Source organism: Zalophus californianus, chromosome 8 (genome assembly GCF_009762305.2).
Source record: "Zalophus californianus isolate mZalCal1 chromosome 8, mZalCal1.pri.v2, whole genome shotgun sequence".
Lineage (NCBI taxonomy): Eukaryota > Metazoa > Chordata > Mammalia > Carnivora > Otariidae > Zalophus > Zalophus californianus.
In genome coordinates, this window is record NC_045602.1 from 7,715,633 (window position 1) to 7,735,698 (window position 20,066).

Consider the following 20,066-nt stretch of genomic DNA (forward strand, 5'->3'; position numbering starts at 1 on the left):
TTGTCCCTTCCCCTCAGTTCTTCTGCGACTGGCGAAAAGTAATGATTTCCCTCAATCATGGGGAAGGCCAGTAAGAGTTTTATGAGCCAAATGGAATTTTAGTGGCTTTTCAATTTAGCATTACCACTGTTTTAACCTGCTAAGTTAGGATATTAGGGATTTATGGGTGGTTTTCCCCTTAATGCTTTTTTCCACATTCCAAATTTCATTCGGTAAATACATAGTACTTTTAAAATCAGAAAATATTTTTAAAATAATTTATGTTGCAAAAATTGCTACCTTGCTTATTTTTTATTTCAGTCTTGGCCTGCCTATGAGGATATCTATAAAAAAATGATTGAAATTGCTAAATTCTTAGATTTGCCACGTTTTCCAGACATAACTGAAGACTGCTATCTTCATCCAAACATCTTGTGTATGAAATACTTGATGGAAGTCAATCTCCCTGGTAAGTGTGGTATATGTGGTGAGGGAACTTTTATAGAATTATAAAATCACAATGAGCAAAATATAGAATTCCTCTTAGATCACAGACAATTGGAGCCACCTGACAGGGTCCATCATAACATGAAGCTTAATTTCAGAATCCTTTCTTAAAATATTTCAGGCTACTTAGAAAGGTTAAAAGGACATTGTTCAGAAATAAAGCATTCTGTTTTGATGTGCGGGATATGCTTGGTTTTTACAGTAAGTTTGCTGAGTGCAATTAAAGTAAAAAATGTTTCAATATGTGTTATTAATGAGCTGGATGCCCCCCTTCTGAAAAAAAGGCAGCGCTTGGTCATTTGTAGGATCACAGTGAACTCTGTAAGGCAATGAAACACAGAATGTGAAGAGAGCCTCACTAGACCTTGTTCACAATATACCAGGACGCTGGTAACCCGATGGAATCTGCCAATGGAACCCATTCCTGAATTTCTTGCAAAACTAGAAATGTGAGAAATTCAGGACTCATATTCTTAAGAGAAAATACAAACATGGCGTGGTTAGCCTATTGCTTTAGCAATATAAAGAATGTGATTGGAGGGGCACCTGTGTGGTTCAGTCATTAAGCGTCTGCTTTTGGCTCAGGTCATGATCCCAGTGTCCTGGGATCGAGCCCCACATCGGGCTCCCTGCTCGGCAGGAAGCCTGCTTCTCCCTCTCCCACTCCCCTTGCTTGTGTTCCCTCTCTCGCTGTCTCTCTCTCTGTCAAATAAATAAATAAAATCTTTAAAAAAAAATGTGATTGGATATATTTTTAATAGGGAAGGAAAATGTGTATGTTAATGAAGAAAGCAATATACAAAACTATGTATATGTATAGTATAATTTCAATGATAAAAATAAACATAAATATGTAATAACATATATATATATACACACATATATACATATACACACGCACAAATCTACTAGTAGGTAATAGAAGGAACACAAGGGATTACCAAAATGTAACTGACACAGGCTGGCTCCTGGCAAGTGTCTGGTTCCTGTGCTTGCTATTGGATGGAGAGTGGGAATAGAGTCCGCAGGACATGGTGACTGAATGCATGTAGGAAATGCAACTTAATTCAGTACAATTTATTACGCTCTTATAAATACTAGCTGTTCACTTAAGATTAATTAAAATAGAATATTGTGCATCTTGGGTACTTAGATTAGTGAGTAAAGAAATTTGCTTAGTAATTTAGAGTTTTCAAAGTATATTCACTTATCTTATTTAATTCCACAGCCCACTTTACAAATGAAGAAACTGAGGTTAAGTGACTAACACAGAGTCACAAAGCTAATGATTAGAAAGCCTGAATATATAGGCCCTAACTGGGTTTCCTGGTTCCAAGTGCCACATTATTCAGCCTTGACTAATAGATGGAGGCCAAGCTGACCATATAATTTCTTTAGGAAAGCAGTACATCAAGTTTAATATACACGGAGGCTTCTAGCACGCTAGCCAGCGGGTCAATGTACATTCCCAGAGAAGCCTTTGGTCTGACAGGGGATTTCGTTTCAAGCCAGTGCAAATTGCTGTAGAAACACAGACAAGAGAGTGGTATGAAATGATAGAAAACTAGCGTGCGGCTGTGCGTTAGGTGCCAGAGTGTGCCCTGTGCATGGTAGATGTTTTAGGACGTCCAGATAGGGAAAGAGAGACCTTGCCAGGATTCTACCATTAGTGTTTCTCTACAGATAGCATTTTTTGGTTTATTTTATTCAGAAAATGTGTGTCCCTCCGTTCTAGCATAGTACCATGTTTTAAGATGATAAAGCTTATCTTACAGAGGCACACATTAGTATGGTCTAGTTAGGCACAGAATTTAGTTCACATTTTACTGTTTTTGTTCTTCAACAGATGAAATGAATGATTTAACCTGCCAAGTGGTAAAAATGACTGGAATAGGAGAAGTGGATTTTCTGACATTTGATCCCATAGCTAAAATGGCAAAAACAGTTAAATATGATGTACAGGCTGTCGCTGTCATTGTAGTAGTATTGAAACTGCTCTTTTTATTGGATGACAATTTAGAATGGTAAGTGTATGTCAGTTTTATGAGGAAAAAATTCACAGTTTTGTTTTTACCTAATTATTCAGAGTAAAGGAATCCTTATATTATCTCAAGAGAAAATAGAGCCTCTCAGTTGTAGAACACTGACTAGTAGCAACAATTACTTCTTACATGAATTTTGACTCACCTAGTTGTCAGAGTTAATTCTACCTTAGTAAGTTGTTTGTCTCATGTTTTATTCCTATTTTTTAAGTACATACTCATGTTCTCATTCCTTCACTGATTCCCAACTTTAAATCATCATACACAAATCCTAAAGAATCTCGTAGCAGTTGCCTAAAGGCACCTTTCTGTATGCCTTTAGGCTCCTGGCACTATGTGACTTCAAAGATTATTTTGGAAAGTAAATGAAACAAAGTGCCACTCCTCCCAAATGCCAATAAACAATGGCAGCGCGTATAGTGATTGCTTCTCTGTTAAAAGTTAGCATCAGTGTCAAGTACTATTCTATACTTTTCTTTCAGAAGAATTCAAAATTTAACTGTCTTCAAATAAGTGACTTCCAAAAAATTGACTTGCTTTTTGGTTTTTCCAGGACTTTGTCTAATATTGCTGAGAAATATAATGAAAAGAACAAAGAAGGTACTTAATTTTTTATCATTCAAATTCAAAGTCATTGTAAGTGATGGATTAAAAGATGCAATAAATGCAAGGAAGACTTTGAAAAATATACAAGTACACATATACAAACACTTGTATACAAAGTATGCCTGATACCAGAATTATTTCTTCATATTATTATCTATTTCTACATCTAGGCTGCTAAACTTCAGTGATTTCCTATGATCTTAAAGACCAGCCTGCTTTTTTATTTCCAGCTTCTCCTCACTAGCCATGCTAGACCGTGAGCCTACTGGCAGTTCCATGACTATACCATCTGTTGTGATGCCTCAGCCTTTGCTCACGCTGCTACTTCTACCTGAAATGTTTTCCTTCTTACCCCCCGACTCCTTCAATCCCTGATAAATCCGCCTTTATCCTTCAAGATTCTGCCTTCTCTTCACACCCACTCCCAACCTTACCACTTCCCAAATCAAAACTAATCACTCCTGCAACAGCTGCTCCTATCCAAACATCTGTTAGAGGTTTAGCACACTGAATTAGACCTGGTGGACTACGTATGTCTATCCTGATTAGATTGCCAGTGTCTGTAAAGTGCTAAGAATAGCTGACATAGAGTAAAGTACAACATAAATGATAGAAAGGTAGGTTGTGAGTTTCTAGAGGGAGGGAACATGTCTTTCTTCTTTATGTTTTTCTTTTTCATGGATCTTTAGTGCCTAACATAGTGTCTGGCCTAAGAGCAATTCAGTGAAGTTGGGTAGGTATATGATTTCTTAAATTCAATTTTAGTTTCTTAGTTCCCTCATTAGTATTTATGTTCATTGTTGTTTTTTTAAATAATTCAGCTTTTTGGGGGCATAATTGATATATAGAATTGTAAGATATTTAAAATGTGTATTTTGATGATTTGATATACATGTACACTGCAAAAAGATTCTCTCATCTGGTTATACATATATCACCTCACATTTTAATCTTGTGTGTGTGTGTGTGTGTGTGTGTGTGTGTGTGTGTGTGAACATTGTAGTCCTATTCCCTTCGCAAATTTCCTTGACATAATACAGTGTGATCAACTGTAATCACCATGTTTTACATTAGATTCTCAGACCTTATTTATCTTAGAGCCAAAACTTTGTACCCTTTTACCAACCTCTCCCTATCTCCCACCCCCCAGCCCCTGGGAACTACTTTTCTACTCTGTTAGAGTAGAAACTACTGTTTCTAGAAGTTTGACTCATTTTTCTTTCAAGATTTCGCATATATGTGCATTGGTTTTAAGACCTTGGATTTAATGGTAGAAATCAATTTGTGAGTTCTTTCCAGAATATATGTGAAATACTTCTTTCTACACATTGCTTTATGTCAGCTTCTACACAGAGTGAAAGGTTGAACAAGGTGTCTTCTAATGTCCCTTCTCATACTCCCTTGTCTCAAAAAAAAAAAAAAAAGATGGTTTTAGTATAATCTAGTTAGGGCCACAATATAGATAGGAACTCAGTGACGGATTGCTCAGGAGTCATGTTGAAGTATGGAGACAGTGACTCCATAATTCCCATAATGTTGACTCCATAATGTTTAGTTGTATCAATGAATGAAGACTCAAATGAATAATGTATATGGTTATAATGTGACTTATTTGGTTACTAATCACGGATTTCCTTTCTTTCAGATAAGCCCTGGTTTGATTTCAGAAAATGGTACCAAGTGATGAAGAGATCTGTTGATGAGAAAAAACAAAAGTGGGAGGAGGCCAGGGCAAAGTATGTTGTCTCTTCTGGTTTTAGATTTACCTGCTTGATTTCTAAGTCTCTTGCCTTATATTTGAAAGCTGAAGTTTCAGCAGTTAGACTCCTTAGCATTATGACATTTTTTCTAGAAATATTAGCCCCTGTGTTCTATTCGACATTTTTTTTTTTTGGTGTTACTGTTAAATAACCTCCAGATTTTATTTGGATTTCATCAGTGTTTCCGGTAATGTCCTCTTTTTAGTTATTAATTTTTTATAATTTGTGTGAGTCACACCTACATTTCTAATATTCCTTCTCCTTCCCCTTTCTCAAAGTTATCATTTCCCATCTGCTTTCCAATATTACGAAGATTACAAATATCAGCCTATGACATACGTAATTGTCCCGCAATAAAGTGAATGTTCCCCCAAATAAAGATCCCTGCAAAAATCAAAACGGAGGAAAGTACAAAGAGAGGATACTTAATTCAGTCTCACCATTTGACTTTGAACTCTGGTTCTGATGTCGGTTCATTGTAATAGAGTGGAAGGAGCAGAGCTGTAGAGACAGACAGTGCTGGGTTTGAATCCTGATTGCACTACGGAGTAGTTGTGTAACCATGGACAAGGTACTTGATTTCTTAGCCTCAGCGCACTGAAATTTAGTTTGCTCATACATTTTCATAGACACTGTATCTTGCATAACATAGAGTATATTTCTATTGATCAGTTTGTATCTACTCTTTGAACAGTTTTGAACAGTTTTGTTCAAATTTGAACAGTTTTGTATCTACTCTTAGAACTTTGAGTCTTTACAAGACTTTGAAGAAAAAGTTAACGTCTATTTTATGTAAATTTATAATAATTGATCAACTAATTTTATATATTTTGAGAAAAATCAAGGCTCCTCAAATTAGTTAAAATAATTCATTCAGCTCTAAGTTCCTCATCAATGAAATAGGGATAATAATGCCCGCTTTGTGCTCTAAGAACTAAATTTCAGTTTTCACAGGTAGAACTGGATTATTTTTCTTCTACATTTAAGAGAGCTTTTAAATAGAAAACCAGACTTACAGGGATGAATAAAGCCCCGTGGGGAAGAGGATCCTTGCCAAAAAGGGGAGAGGTGTAGTAATTTCTCACTATGCAGGTTTGATACACAATGATGAAAGAAAAGAGGTTGGGTGTGAACTTACTCTGACAGCCTGTGGGTACCCAGGAAACTGGGTCCTTCCTCTTCCTTGTCAGAGAAGGAATGTCTCTTTGGTCATTGGATCTCAGTGGTTACAAGAATATCAGGAAGAACAGGAGTTCGTTCTGTTGTCTTAGGTTATCTTGGGAGTACCAGCCACTGGGCCTTCCTTTTTATGGTGCCAGCAGGGGTTGTCCTGACTGATACTGAGAGGCTAGGTATTCAAGGACCATGCCACTCGGGCATCTCAGTGGTATCTAAGAATTCATTAGCTCAAGCCAGGCACCAGCTTACACTGCAGACATAGCTATTAGAGCCCAAATTGATATTTCAGCATTCAGTTACACATCTTAGACTTACTGACTTTTAGGTACTTTAGGGGAGAATTTAATGACCAAAGAGAGTATGTCTATTTCCAAAATGGCATCTTCCAGGGAGAGACCAGGACTCACGGAAGAGATTGTCCAGGGGATACATTACCAAGATACTTCTGTATGGAGTAGGTGCTTTGAGCTGAGTGAAATACCATATATAAATCACTGCTGACTAGTGCTTAGGTACAGAGCCCCTACCTGACCCCCACTGTTGACATAAATTTGTAATTTTTTCTCCCGTTATTCTGAACATCATCTTCCATGTTGTTAGATGAAAGTTATTAAAGCATTTTCCATAGCTAAGTATGGGTCCCTATGTATGAGATTATGAAAAATATTAATAAACAGTAGTTGGAAGCCTAATAACAGCTTATGAGGTGGCTTTGATGACTTCCAGTTGTCATGGAAGATGCTGGGAGGAACATGGAAGAAAATTTAACAGCATGTGTAGAAAATCTTTTTAGCCTTTTGGGTTAGGCAAAATTTTGTAGATATACCAAAAGTATGATCTATAAAAGAAAAAAATTGTAAATTGGACTTCATCAGAAGAAAGAATATCTGTCCTTCAAAAGACACTGTTAAGAGAATGAGAAGCCATACAGTGGGAGAAAATATGTGCACATCACATATCTGATAAAAGATTTGTATCCAGAATAAAGAATTCTCATACAGTAAGAACACAGACAAAAACCCAGTTTTTTAAAGGGACAAAAGATTTGAACAAACATTTCACTAAAGAAGATGTGTGAAATGATCTCAACATCATTAGTTAATAGGGAAATGCAAATTAAAACTACAATGAGATGTCATTACACACCAGTTAGAATGGCCAAAAACAAAGCGAAATGAACAAAAAACTGACCACACCTAATGTGGGGATTTAAAAATGATGCAGCCATTTTGGAAGTTTGACAGTTTCTCATAAAGTTGAACATACAGTTATTACACTACCTAGTAGTTTGCTCTCTTACATATTTACCCAAGTGAAATGACAACTTCACATAAAAATCTGTTCAAATGTTCATGGTGGCTTCATTACTGTGGCCAAAAAGTGGCAACAACCCAAATACCCTTCAGCTGGTGAATGGATAAGTCAAGTGGGGTAAATCTATACAATGAAATACCATTCAGCAATGAAAGGAACAAACATCTGATACATCCAACAATATGAATGACTTAAATGCATTATGCTGAATGAAAGTCTTAAAAGGTTACATAGGGTATGATTCCCTTTATATGACATTCTGGGAAAGGGTAAATTATCAGGATGGAAACAGATATCAGTAGTTTTAAGGCCAGTGGAGAGGGCTTGACTGTGAAGAGGCATGAGAGACTTTCGGATTGATGGGCCTGCTCTGTATATTCACCGTGGTGGTCATTACATGACTATGTGTGTTTGCCGAAGCCAGCAGAACTGTACACTGAACAGGGTGAGTTTGTATGTAAATTATACCTTAACTTTTAATAGTTGGGAAACAAAATCATATGGAAAAACTGGAGAGAAGCATGCAGGATTCCTGCAGAAAATGTTAGGACTTTGTGACGTGCCTCCGTTTTTTGTATCTTTTGTAGTTTGGGGAAGAGGTAAGCAAAGTAAGGTACATTTTTAAAGAAGGAGTATCTAGACAGAATGTTATTTTAGATCACTTTTCCCATTTTCTGGGCATATGACCCCAAGGAAGTAATGCCTCCTTGCCTGTAGCATAATTACCACCTGTATATGCCTTATAAATGCATAAGAAATTCTGTCTAGATTAGGTATTTGCAAGGGATTTTTAATAGTGGGTTTACCCACCGATTGGGATTAGACTATTTAGGAAACATCTTTATTATTTTTTACCTTGAGTATATTGTTACATTTATTATTTAAGAAAACAAATAACAAAAAGGATATTTGAAAGAATCACAAACTCCTTTACCATAGGATTCAATGACAAGGTCTCTGATATATTTCAAATGTGGTATGTTCACTAAAATTTAGTTCACACATAATTTTCAGGAAAACTGTAATTAACATTGATTGCATCTCTACTTCAGAAGACCGGTACTTATTGTTCACTTTGTATGAGTTTCCAGGAGTACCTCTAATTTAATCCTCAGCAAAAGGGCAGTTGGGCAAGGGCAAGGAGGAACAGTTGTTTCTTAGGTGGTCGTTTCACTTTCTGAGAACAGACAGCAAGAGAATTTTATGGTGAAGGAAACCGTTTCTACATTTTTGTGTAATTAATATCTTCTTCAGGACCTTATGACATCTGGGAGGCTTTTGGGATGAGCGTGTCTTTCTGTTGGCTTGCTGTCTCCTTCAGTGCTACTTGCTTATGTCTATGTCGTAAGCCCTAGAGACCCGTATCAGTAGGTCATTCTAAGGCAGAGCTATTACACTGAGTATCAGGAATTTCAGATGTTGCTTGAGGGAAACTTCTCTGAAATGTGTTTAGGTCCATTTCTTCTCCATTCTGCTCCAAATGTTTTTCTGCATTGTACAGGTATCTGTGGAAAAGCGAAAAGCCACTCTACCACTCATCCATTGACAGAGCAGTGGTATATAAAAGAAGAGGTGAGTTGCGTTATCCCTTAACACCATGTAGCAGTACTGTTGTAGAAAAGGTAAATATCTTGACTTCTTAAAGAGTGCCTAGGGGCACCTGACTGGCTCAGTCTATAGAGTCTGTAACTCTTGATCTTGGGGTTGTGTTTCAAGCCCCATGTCAGGTGTAGAGATTACTTAAATAAATAAATAAACTTAAAAAGTGTCTAAGGAATCATTTTACTTCTTCAGCAAGTGTTCCAGTGCCCATCCAAAGAAATATCGCCCTCTGTAAGAAATCTCCAGAGGAATCTGTTTCAGGAACACTGTATTCTTTAAAACAGAACTTAAGTTCTGTTTTAAATCTAAAATCATCCTATATTTCTATGACTTTCAGAACTCTTTCTGTGGAGAATTGCCTGTAAGTTGTCTTGTTCATTTTTTTTCCTAATTGTGGCAAAAATACATTTTACTTTTTTTAAGTAGTTCCCCAATGCCCCTCATCCAGTTTCAGCTCCCCCTGTTGTTACCCTCTTGCATTATTGTGGTGCACTTATCAACACTAAGAAACCAACATTAGTACATTGCTAACAAGTAAACTCATCTGTGATTTAACGTTAGTTTTTATTTTATTCCTTTCCTTTTTCCCTCTGTTTCCAGAAATGGTGGTGAGTCTACAAAAACAGTTTAGCACACTGGTTGATTCAGCACCAACTGTTGAAAAGAAAAGTCCTTCAAGTTTTCAGTTCAACTGGACTGAAGGAGACTCTGCTAGAACCTGTTTCCATGGACATGGCCTCCAGGGGATCCTGAAGAAGAAAGGCCAGTCAATGACAACCAAGAATTCACTATATTGGCTTAGTACACAGAAATTCTGTAGAAGGTATGTGCTGCTTTTAGAAATCAAAGGATAAAAAATATCATGAAATCTCTAGTTTGGCATGAAGTAATATTCTTTTCGAATTTAAAAAAGTCACATAAAATTACGGTTGACTATAATAAGAACCAGATAGGTTATTTGTTGGAATTAGAAGAATGTTGGGCTTATAATCAAGAAAATTGGAATTATACATTGAGTCTTGTTTAAGGGTTTTAGGGATGGACACTAACCTTACTGTGACAATCATTTCACAACATACACATTGCACACTTTAAACTTATGTCAATAGTGCTCAGCAAAGCTGAAAAAGGTTTTGGACTATAAAGACTTTTTTCATTGTGCCTTTATATTTTTATACTAACTTCATTTTATACTAATCTCACTCTTTGTACATAGAAACCGTTTATAAGGCAGTTTCCCAGTAGTGAAGAGAACGTGCTAATGAATTGGGCTGTTCATATCCCAGCTCTGCGGCTTGCTCCTTGTGGGCAAGTGATTTACCATCTCTACAGCTCTGTTGTCTGAGTTATAAAACCAGCGTACGAGTGAGTTGGGGGGGGGGAGCTTGTATCTTTATATTTTCCCCATGGCACAGACAGTGTGTAATACTGATCTTCTTTCTCTTCTTAAAACCTCCGGTGGCTCCCATCTCACGCAAAGTAAAGTTAAAAGACCCTAAGGAGCCTACAGGCCCCTGCAGTTCTCTGACCTTCCCTGCTTGCCTCCTTTGCTCCATGTTCACTGCTCCTATTCACACCGGCCCCCTATCTGTTCCTTGATCTTGCCAAGCACACTCCCCACACAGGCCTTTGCACATGCTGTGCCTCCAGCCTGGAAAGCTCTTCCTCCACGTATCCACACAGACTCACTCCTGTCAGGTTTTTGCTCACATTTCACTTCGCCATCCTGTCTAAAATAGCACCAACTCTCCCCTCACCCTCACGCGCACACCTCATCACTCTCTACCCCCCTTGGCTGTGTTTTCTTTCTCATAGCTCTTGTCAGTATTGAATAGATTGTTATATATTTATTTTGCTTATTTGTCTGCCTTCCCCGACTAGAATAGAATATAAGGTCCTTGAGTGCAGAGACTCTGTCTTAATTAATGAAAAATCCCAGAGGCTAGAACAGGGCCTAGCACATAGTAGGTGCTCACCAGTTATGTGTTGAATGAATGCATGAAAAATAGAGAATGAGAAGGTGCCTGGGTGTCTCAGTCGTTAAGCGTCTGCCTTCGGCTCAGGTCATAATCCCAGGGTCCTGGGATTGAGCCCCGCATCGGGCTCCCTTCTCCGCGAGAAGCCTGCTTCTCCCTCTCCCACTTCCCCTGCTTGTGTTCCCTCTCTCGCTGTGTCTCTCTCTGTCAACTAAATAAATAAAATCTTAAAAAAAAAAATTAGAGAATGAGAAGTAAATGAGATTTTGGTATCTGTCATATAGTAAATGTCAATACATGATAACTCTGATTGTTACATTAAATAAAACTAATTTTCTATTAAAGAGTTTCTCTTCCTAAGTTGAGTATCAATGAAAGATAAGTAAAATGTAGGAAATACAATAGGAGATAACAAAATGAAGTTATCTGTATGAAAATTTACTACTCAGCAAAAGTTTAGCTGAGTCTAGAATGACTGTAGAGCGGCACTGACTTGGCAGCAGCAACAGGGAAAGCCTGGAACCCAAACCCCAGGCTCAGCACCACGTCCGAGGTGCTCCATTCCTGTGCAGTGGTCAGTGCAATGGCTTTTTCTGGTGTGAAGATTTCATCAAAAGGAAGAGAAAAGGCTGTAGTCCCGGCCGGTGAGGAGCACCCGCATGAGACCAGTTAAGTTAGGAAGTGGTGTTCTATGCCCTTCTGTCTCTCATGCCTGCGGAATCGGTCCCGAGTTAGTTAGGGGGCAGCTTACACTTTTATGCTTTTCCCATGGCGCAATCAGTGGATTTCTAGATCTTTCTAAATCTTCACAGATTTAATACAGTAATATAAGACAGTTAGTTACAGATAGACCTTGTATAGTCAGAGATGAAACAGCTGAGATTTTTTTTTCTCTGCATGAACTATAAGGCTAAAAATTATAACCTATAGACAAAGCATCAGTGATACCATGACTTTATGCACCAAAATTCTGTCAACCTTGCCTATTTAGACCATGGCCTAGAACCACAGAGTAAGCAAAAAAGGCTTCCACAAACCAATAAAAATGTCACAAAGTCCATGACTAGAGCTAATGCACTTTTCTCAGAAAGCCCCTTAGTCCCTCACTCAGAGCCAGCGCACTCTGCCTTCAGGTGTGTTTCTGTCAGGCTGAGTTGTCTGATTTCCAAACTTCTCATCATCAAAAGAAACAAAGCAGGAGGGAGACTGAGAGGTGCTCTGCTGATAGTCATCTTGACAGCAAACATAAATGACATCTATTTGACAAACGAGAGAGGAGCCAGCATCAGAATCAGAAGCAGACAAAAGAACTCAAACTACAGCAGTCTGAAGTTCATTCCTGACACACTGTTTAATTGCTCCACCTAACAAAACAAGCCTGATGGGGTCTCAGCTTTAACACACAGCATGACCCAAAATGCTGTGTGCATTCTCTTTGGCTTTGTTTTTCTTAGCTGTATTTTCTAATATTTTTACAGTAAAAATGAACAACTTTTAATAATGTACTTTATATTTTTATAATAATTTCATTTTATACTAATTATACTATACTATAAATTTATAATTTATACTAATAATGTATAACTCAGTTTTAAAAGATGTCCATACAAAATGGTTAAAATGAAGTGTTTTGATGCTTAGGAGAGCAGATCTTCAGCTGTATAGAGAATTTTGTTACACAGAAGGACTCATGTCTGAGGGTTCAAGAGACAAATGTTGTATAGTAAAATACTTGTGAGAACACTCAGGCCTTGAGAACTAAGCAGAGAAAGGCCATAAGAGCACTTCAGATATGAGAGGTTGTTTATGCTTCTTATCTGAGGCAGAACGAACAATCTTCATGAATTTAAATGCCCTTCATATTCCTCACATTTATAGAAGTACCCATCTGTAAGTAGGCCAGTTACTGACAACTAGCTAGGTCTAAAGACCCGTTGTAGGCACTGGCTAGTCAAGGGTCTGTCCTTGGCCTCCCTGAGAGGGGCAGTGATTCCTCTCTCCTTCCACAGGAAGAGGAACAGCTGAGGTACTTCAAATTGCCATCCACAGGAAATGGGAGGCTTTAGATGTCCCCCTGCCCCCCCATACACACACAATTTTTTTGAGGGGTCCCATAAAAGTTTGATTTGAATTTTAAAAATTTTATTTTAACTAATATTTTAAACTAGAGTAAAAAAAAAACAGTACTCAACTATGTATGTGACCACTAAAACTTTAACTTGTGTTAGCAGGTTTGTTTAATTTCGTATGTATACAGACTTGAGAGACTATTGTTTTTGCATACGTTCGAACTTGTCACAGGAAGTTCTCATAAGGAAGTTCAAATGTACCTTACACCCCTCTTCCAAATGTAAACCTGTCCTGGTCCCTTCACATAAAGTTGTTCATATAAACATATTCTTCCATTTGCCAGACTCATTTATTTTCCGTGTCAGCTCAAGGAACATCTCTTGGCACGTGTTCTACTCACAGCAAAATACTTGGCAATAACAAATTATTGTATGTTATATTCGGCTTTATGGCTTATAACTCTAGGAGAGTTTTCTGAGTTTGTGATAAAGAATGTAATCCTTGTAAGGTATTGTTAACGATTCAACTTAAAAATAAAAGTCCTTATGGGACCAAATAATTTGTATACCTTTTCTTATCTTTCTGGTGTAGAAAAAGAGCTTCCCTAGGTAAGAGAAACAGTACTTCTTGCCCTTTTTGTTGAACCATTTGTCTGGAAGAATCTGTCTTACAATAGCTGAAATTGAAAAGAAAAGAAGAGCAAGAGACCACCAGTTTGTGAGAATTCCTGTAAATGGCTTATATTTGATTTCTGTTAAACCAACCAATGAGTAGTTGAGACTTTTAAATGTCCTTATTAGTGAATATGGTGGGGTTTTGGCTTTATTGTAGATTATTAAAGTAGTCTTAAGATTTTAAGTGAAAACAAAAATCAGTTTTAAAGGAGTAAAGTGGAGGTGAACATTTTTGAGCCCTCACTCTGTGCCGACCATTGGGTAAGTGTTTAACATATATTTTCACTTGATACTTCTGTTCACTCTATGAGGTAGGCACTGTTATTTTTTCCTGTTTTACAGGTGAGAGAACCAAGGCTAGTTATCCATAGTCACAACTGATGGGGGCAGGGTTTTGTGGTGCACACACAAACTTTCTTCCAGGAACTTAGGACCATATATAAATCCAATATCTAAAAGTTTGTATCTTCTATATGTTGTTTTCCTGTTTTTTTTTAAGCTTTTTACTCTGGAACATTTCAAGTATATTCAAAAATAGAGAGAATGGTATAATGAACCCCCCTGTACCTGTCATTCAGCCTTAACAATTGTCAACATGACTAGACTTGCTTCCACATGCCAACCCACTCCACCTCCGCCCCCAGATTATTTGGAAGCATATATCAAATGTCATAATGTTTTTAAAAACAAAATCATAATAAACATCAATCAGACATTAAGAAACAAATAGTAATTCCTTAATATTATCAAACATGCTGTCAATGTTTAGATCTTCCCAATTGCTATGAAATTTTTAATATAATTCAATCCAAATAAGGCCCATACATTGCAAGTAACTAAGATATCCCTTAAGTGTTTTGGTTGGTAAATTCCCCTTTTATGTCTTTTTTTTGTCCCCTTGCAGGGAAAAAATTACTTGTTGAATAATCCAGGTCTTGTGTCCTATACAATTTCCCATAGTCTGCATTTTGCTGATTACAACCTATGATACCATTTAACATGTTCCTCTGTCCCCTGGATTGCCTACACCTTGGTGTAGTTAGAGATGGATAGAGTTAAGAGATTTGTAATTAGAGATTTGGTGGTAGTTGGAGACTTGATCTACTACTTTTAAGATAAGTAAAATTGCTTTGTAAATTCTTCTTTCTGTAATAGGTACAAGATTGTAGCCTACATTATCAAGTCCGGTGTCTTATTTTGGGTGGGGATTAGGGATTACTTATTTTCTTTTATTTTAAAACTATGCCCAGGGGCGCCTGGGTGGCTCAGGTGTTGAACGTCTCCCTTCGGCTCAGGTCATGGTCCCAGGGTCCTGGGATCGAGCCCCACATCAGGCTCCCTGCTCAGCAGAAAGCCTGCTTCTCCCTCTCCCACTCCCCCTGCTTGTGTTCCCTCTCTCACTGTGTCTCTCTCTGTCAAATAAATAAATAAAATCTTTAAAAATAAATAAATAAATAAAAATAAAAAAATAAAACTGTGCCCAGAATCTCTTCCTGTATGCTATTGTTTGCTTTGAGCATGGTAAAAAGAAGCAGCCCATCTGGAATGGAAGGACTTCTGGGCAAGGAATTGTGAGTCCCGGCTCCAGTACCATCTGTTACCCTGGTGTGGTAGCTAACCTATGGATGGTGCTAACATTTTTTCCTCCGTAAAAATAAGTTGTTTTGCCAAATTGTTCCAAGTTTCCTTCCAACTCTGAATACTGTTTTAAGCCTAACCATATATATTTGCTAGTTTGGGGGATGTTTCAGGGATAGATGCATACATTTTAAATTGTCATTTTAAGATAACTTCTTCCTTTTTCTTCCCTTTCTAGCTATTGTAAACATGTGACAACCTATGAAGAATCAAATTTTTCGCTGAGTTATCAGTTCATAATAAATCTCTTCTCCTTCCTGCTGAGAATAAAGACCTCTTCCCTCCATGAAGAAGTGAGCTTAATTGAAAAGAGACTTTTTAAAACAAAATATAGTAAAACGAAAAAGAAATCAAGATCCAGGAAGGGGAGGAAATACTGAGAAAAATGAAATAGAAACTTTCTTGGGAAAATATTTTAATTGTGATAAAAATGTCAAATTATATTCCAGAGAATTATGGGAAATAGAATTTTATTATATAGCCACACATACATAGATACATATATATGTATCAAATGTGCTTATAAAAATGTGTACTGGAAAATAAGTGAATTGTGTTTGAATTTATTTTTTAAATTATGAATATTCTTTGAGAAGATTAAATAATGTTTTATAAATGGTATCCAGAAATTTATATTCATTGTATTTTAAAGCTAAATTTGCTTTTTTTTTTTTTAGGCTAAATTTGCTTTTAAACTAGATCACTTCCTTATTCTTTATGCCCCAAAGGAAATCCCAGATGGAACAAAGATGTAAACAGCATAATCTTTTACATATACATATATTACAGTACTAGAAGAAAACAAGTATGGCTGCTTTGATGATCTTGGAAGAGGGAAGGACTTTCCAAACATTCCCCAAAACCAGAAACCAAAAGGGAAAAATTGGTAATGTGACTGCAAAGTCAGAGGCAAATAGCAAGTAGGAAAATATATTTGTAGCATATGACAGACAAAGGAATAATTTCTTTAATGTATCAATAGCTCTTGCAAAGCAACAGGAAAAAGACAGGCTGAGCAAGGAATATGAAAAGATAACTTTCTGGAAAAAAGAAATACAAAGGCCAACCCAAAAAAATGATACAAATTAAAATAGGTTACCAAAGATATATAAAGGTTTATAATATCTGGTGAGGATACTGGAGAATCAGGCATTCTTGTTCAGTTTATTCATGCAACAAACACTGAACAACTGTGTTCCAGGCATATTCTAGGCACTGGAGATACAGCAGTAAACAAGGTCCCTGCCTTTAAGGATCTTCCTTTCTAATAGGGTGGGGGCAGACAGTAAACAAATATACAATAGCTGGGCTGATGAGGTGCAATGAAGAAAAAGCAAGGTAAGGGTGACAAGGTGGGCCTTTTTATAAAAAGTGATTGAGGAAGACCCCTGGGAGGTGACCTTGAGCAGAGATCAAATGGTATGGAGCAAGCCATGTTGCTCTCCAGGGGAAGGTTATTCCAAGCAGAGGAAACAGGCAAAGGCTCTGAGGCAAGACTCTGCTTGATGGAGTCAAGGAATAGCAAGTTGTTCAGGGCACCTGGAGTGTTAGGATTGTAGGGGAGAGTAGTAACACAGGAAATGGAAGGATTTGCATTCGGGGCCATGGTAAGAACTTTGGCTTTTGTCCCAAGGAAGCCATTAGAAAATTTTGAGCAAAAGAATGGTGTGATCTGGGCCACCTGGGTGGCTCAGTCGGTTAAGCATCTGCCTTCAGCTCAGGTCATGATCCCAGGGTCCTGGGATCGAGCCCCACATCGGGCTCCCTGCTCAGCAGAGAGCCTGCTTCTCCCACTCCCTCTGCTGTGCTCTCTCTCTCTCTCTCTCTGACAAATAAATAAATAAAATCTTTTTTAAAAAAATGGTGCAATCAGACCTATGTCATAAAAGGACTACATTGCTCTGTGGTGAATAGATTGCCAGGGGAAATGGGCAGAGGTAGAGGCCACAACAGAGACTACTCTTGTTTGGTCAAGAAGTGGTGGTTTGGAACTACAGAGATTATAGTGGAAGTGGTAGGAAGGGATTAGATCCCAGATACAGTTTATGTATGAAATAATAAGGATTTGGCGATGGGTTGGTTGTAGGTGTGAGAAATCAAAATGCCCCGATTTTTTTCCCCTGTACCATTTATTAAGGTGGGGCTGCTTTAATTTCCCCCTGTTCACCCTGTTTGTGAGGGAAGTTAACTGGGTTTGTTATAGGACTATGGGAATAGCCAAACACAGGGTACCCAAGATTGAATAGATGAGATTGACAGCAGCTAATTAATCACATATACTTACCACCTGGGAGAGGATGCAGCACTCTATGCAGGGCCAATAGGGTCACACTCGGGAACAGAGAACAACCAGGGACAGGGAGGCAGGCTTTGTATCAGAGGGGTGGAGTGGCCCCTGGTTCCTGCACGAGGGTATGATTGGCTTATTTGAATAATCCCATGGGCAGACAGGAACTCCTCTGGTCCTCTTAATAAGGTTAGGGGACCCTATCCGTGGGAGCAGAGTGGGGAGGGGAAGTCAAAGTTAGGCCACGTTGGGGCCCTCCCAGTTTCACCAGATGTCAAAGCAGCACAAGATATCAGGCCTTAATTTTAGGCCGTACACCACACGGGAACTCAGAAGAGTGGTATTGGGAAATCAGTGTTATTTGGGGCATATTGAGTTTGAGATGCCTGTTAGACATTGGAGAGACGTCGAAGTCTGATGTTGGAGGGGCAGGGGTCTGGGGTAAGGTAAATGTAGGAAACATCAGAATATAAGTACTATTTAAAAACCGTGAGGCCAGATGGGATCTCCTAGAGAGTTTGTACAGATAGAAGAGAGGTCTCCATGGTTGCACTTTGTGCTTCAGCACGTTCCCTTCTACTCCTGGATTGCAGAGAGTTTTTTTCAATCAGGAATTAATTTTGGTTTGTTTTTGTTTTTGTTCTTTTGTTTTTTCAGATGCTTTTCTTGCATCTATGAGATGATGGAATGTTTTTTCTTTTTTAGCCAGTTAATATGGCTTTCATAATATGGTTAATAGGAAATTCAATTGAGTTTCAAATGTTAAACCGGCCTTGCATTCCTAGGATAAACCCCACTTGGTCATGATCTATTATCCTTTTCACATATTGTTGAATGTGATTTGCTGAAATATTAAGAATTTTTGCCTCCATGTTCATAAGAAATGTTCTGTAGTTTTCTTTTACTCTATCACCAGAAGGAAGATTTGTGGACACTTCAGTAAATATAATCCGATTAATATCATGTTGGCCTCTTGTTCTTCAGCTTGCTACCTCATGGTCACAGAATGGATGCTACAATTACACACAAACAAATCCTGGTAGAAGGAAGGAACTATGACTAAACACTTTCTCAAGAGTGTCTTTGGTGAGAAAACCCTTTCTAGAAGCCCCCTGGTAGAGTTTCCTTTACATTCCATCGGCCAGAACTGCACCAGGGGAACCATAAAGGGGAATAGGATTACCATGACTGCTTCAGATGATTATCATGATGCATTCCTACCTTCCCTAGGATTAAGGATCTTTCTCTAACATTTGAGCAAAACTGGGGTACTATTAGCAGGGAAAGGCGGGGGTACTGTCTGTTGATAGGCAATGAGCAATGTCTGCACATGGGGTCTTTCCTCTCTAGTTCAAAGTCTCAACATCTCATATGTGCAAAATATGATGCTGTGGTATTATGGGTAAAACATTTCCTAACATCTATTGATCATCTGCCACCAGGGCATTCTGTTAGAAATTTTCTAACTATTAGCATCCGGATTTGTTCTAGTCTTATGGAATGACCTAATAAATGCTTGCATAATGTCTATTATGTGCCAGACATTTTTCTCAGTGCTTCATATATTTTTTTCATATGTATTAACAATGGAGTTAAATTAATAAATGAGTTATTAATTTATCCTCACAATAACCGCATGATGTAGGTACTATTATTCCATTTTACAGATGGGGAACCTGAGACACAGGGGGGTTGAATAACTTGCCCAAAGTCACACAGCTAGTCTGGAATAAACTGCTGCACCACACTATCTCTCCCGAGATTTAATCAGCCTTTGCTCCCAAGGAGTTTACAATATTAGAAAAGTCAAAAAAAAATTTTTTAAAGATTTTTAAGTAATCTCTACACCCAATGGGGGACTCAAACTCACAACCCCAAGATCAAGAGTCACACGCTCCACCGACTGAGCCAGCCAAGCGCCCCAGCAGAGTCAAAATTTATTTCACCACATTCAATATACGAAATTAATGCCACTTGATTTTATTATCTGTAAATTTTCCCTAGCCTCCACCCTGTCGGGTAGGGGTGGAGGGCAGCCAAGAGGGCAGCCAAGATACTGCTTTGAACCTTTAATCTTACAATTAAGGATATCTTCATCTCTTCAGGGTTAAAAAGCCACTTTGGAATAAATATTTAGCAAAGTGAAATTTGAAATCCCTATTAAGGCTGTTCCTCCCATCCATCTCCTTCCCTAGATGGCCTCTGGGTTCAAGGGTGAGGTGGAGGAAGAGCCCCCACCCTATCTGTGTCCTCTAGGTCCTTGCCAGGCTCTGACGCAGATGGTTGTGGGTGCTGATCACCCCACTCAGCTCCCACTGGCTCAGGTTGTCCACAAGGAATGCTGGTGCTCAGCTCCACCGGCGCCCCCCATGCTCTGCGAGAATGAAGGTGCTTCTGGATCACCTCCACTCTCAGGGATGCCTTAGTATAGG

At 38.2% G+C, this 20,066-nt stretch overlaps 1 protein-coding gene across 4 annotated transcripts in view; it reads left to right on the forward strand.

Moving 5' to 3' along the window:
• Positions 1–15,962, forward strand: part of TAF1B (TATA-box binding protein associated factor, RNA polymerase I subunit B) — a 66,313-nt gene extending 50,351 nt beyond the window's left edge. For 2 of the 4 annotated variants that reach the window (XM_027622335.2, XM_027622331.1), the window contains exons 9-15: positions 301–448; positions 2,333–2,510; positions 3,082–3,128; positions 4,780–4,870; positions 8,889–8,959; positions 9,590–9,812; positions 15,526–15,962. In XM_027622335.2, coding sequence (XP_027478136.1) covers positions 301–448; positions 2,333–2,510; positions 3,082–3,128; positions 4,780–4,870; positions 8,889–8,959; positions 9,590–9,812; positions 15,526–15,727 — 960 coding nt within the window. In that variant the 3' untranslated portion in view covers positions 15,728–15,962. Of the gene's footprint in view, positions 1–300; positions 449–2,332; positions 2,511–3,081; positions 3,129–4,779; positions 4,871–8,888; positions 8,960–9,589; positions 9,813–13,626; positions 13,644–14,613; positions 14,652–15,525 lie in introns of those variants that run through there. The other 2 variants (XM_027622334.1, XM_027622333.1) reach the window with 2 other exon arrangements.
• The last annotated feature ends 4,104 nt before the right edge of the window (positions 15,963–20,066 follow it).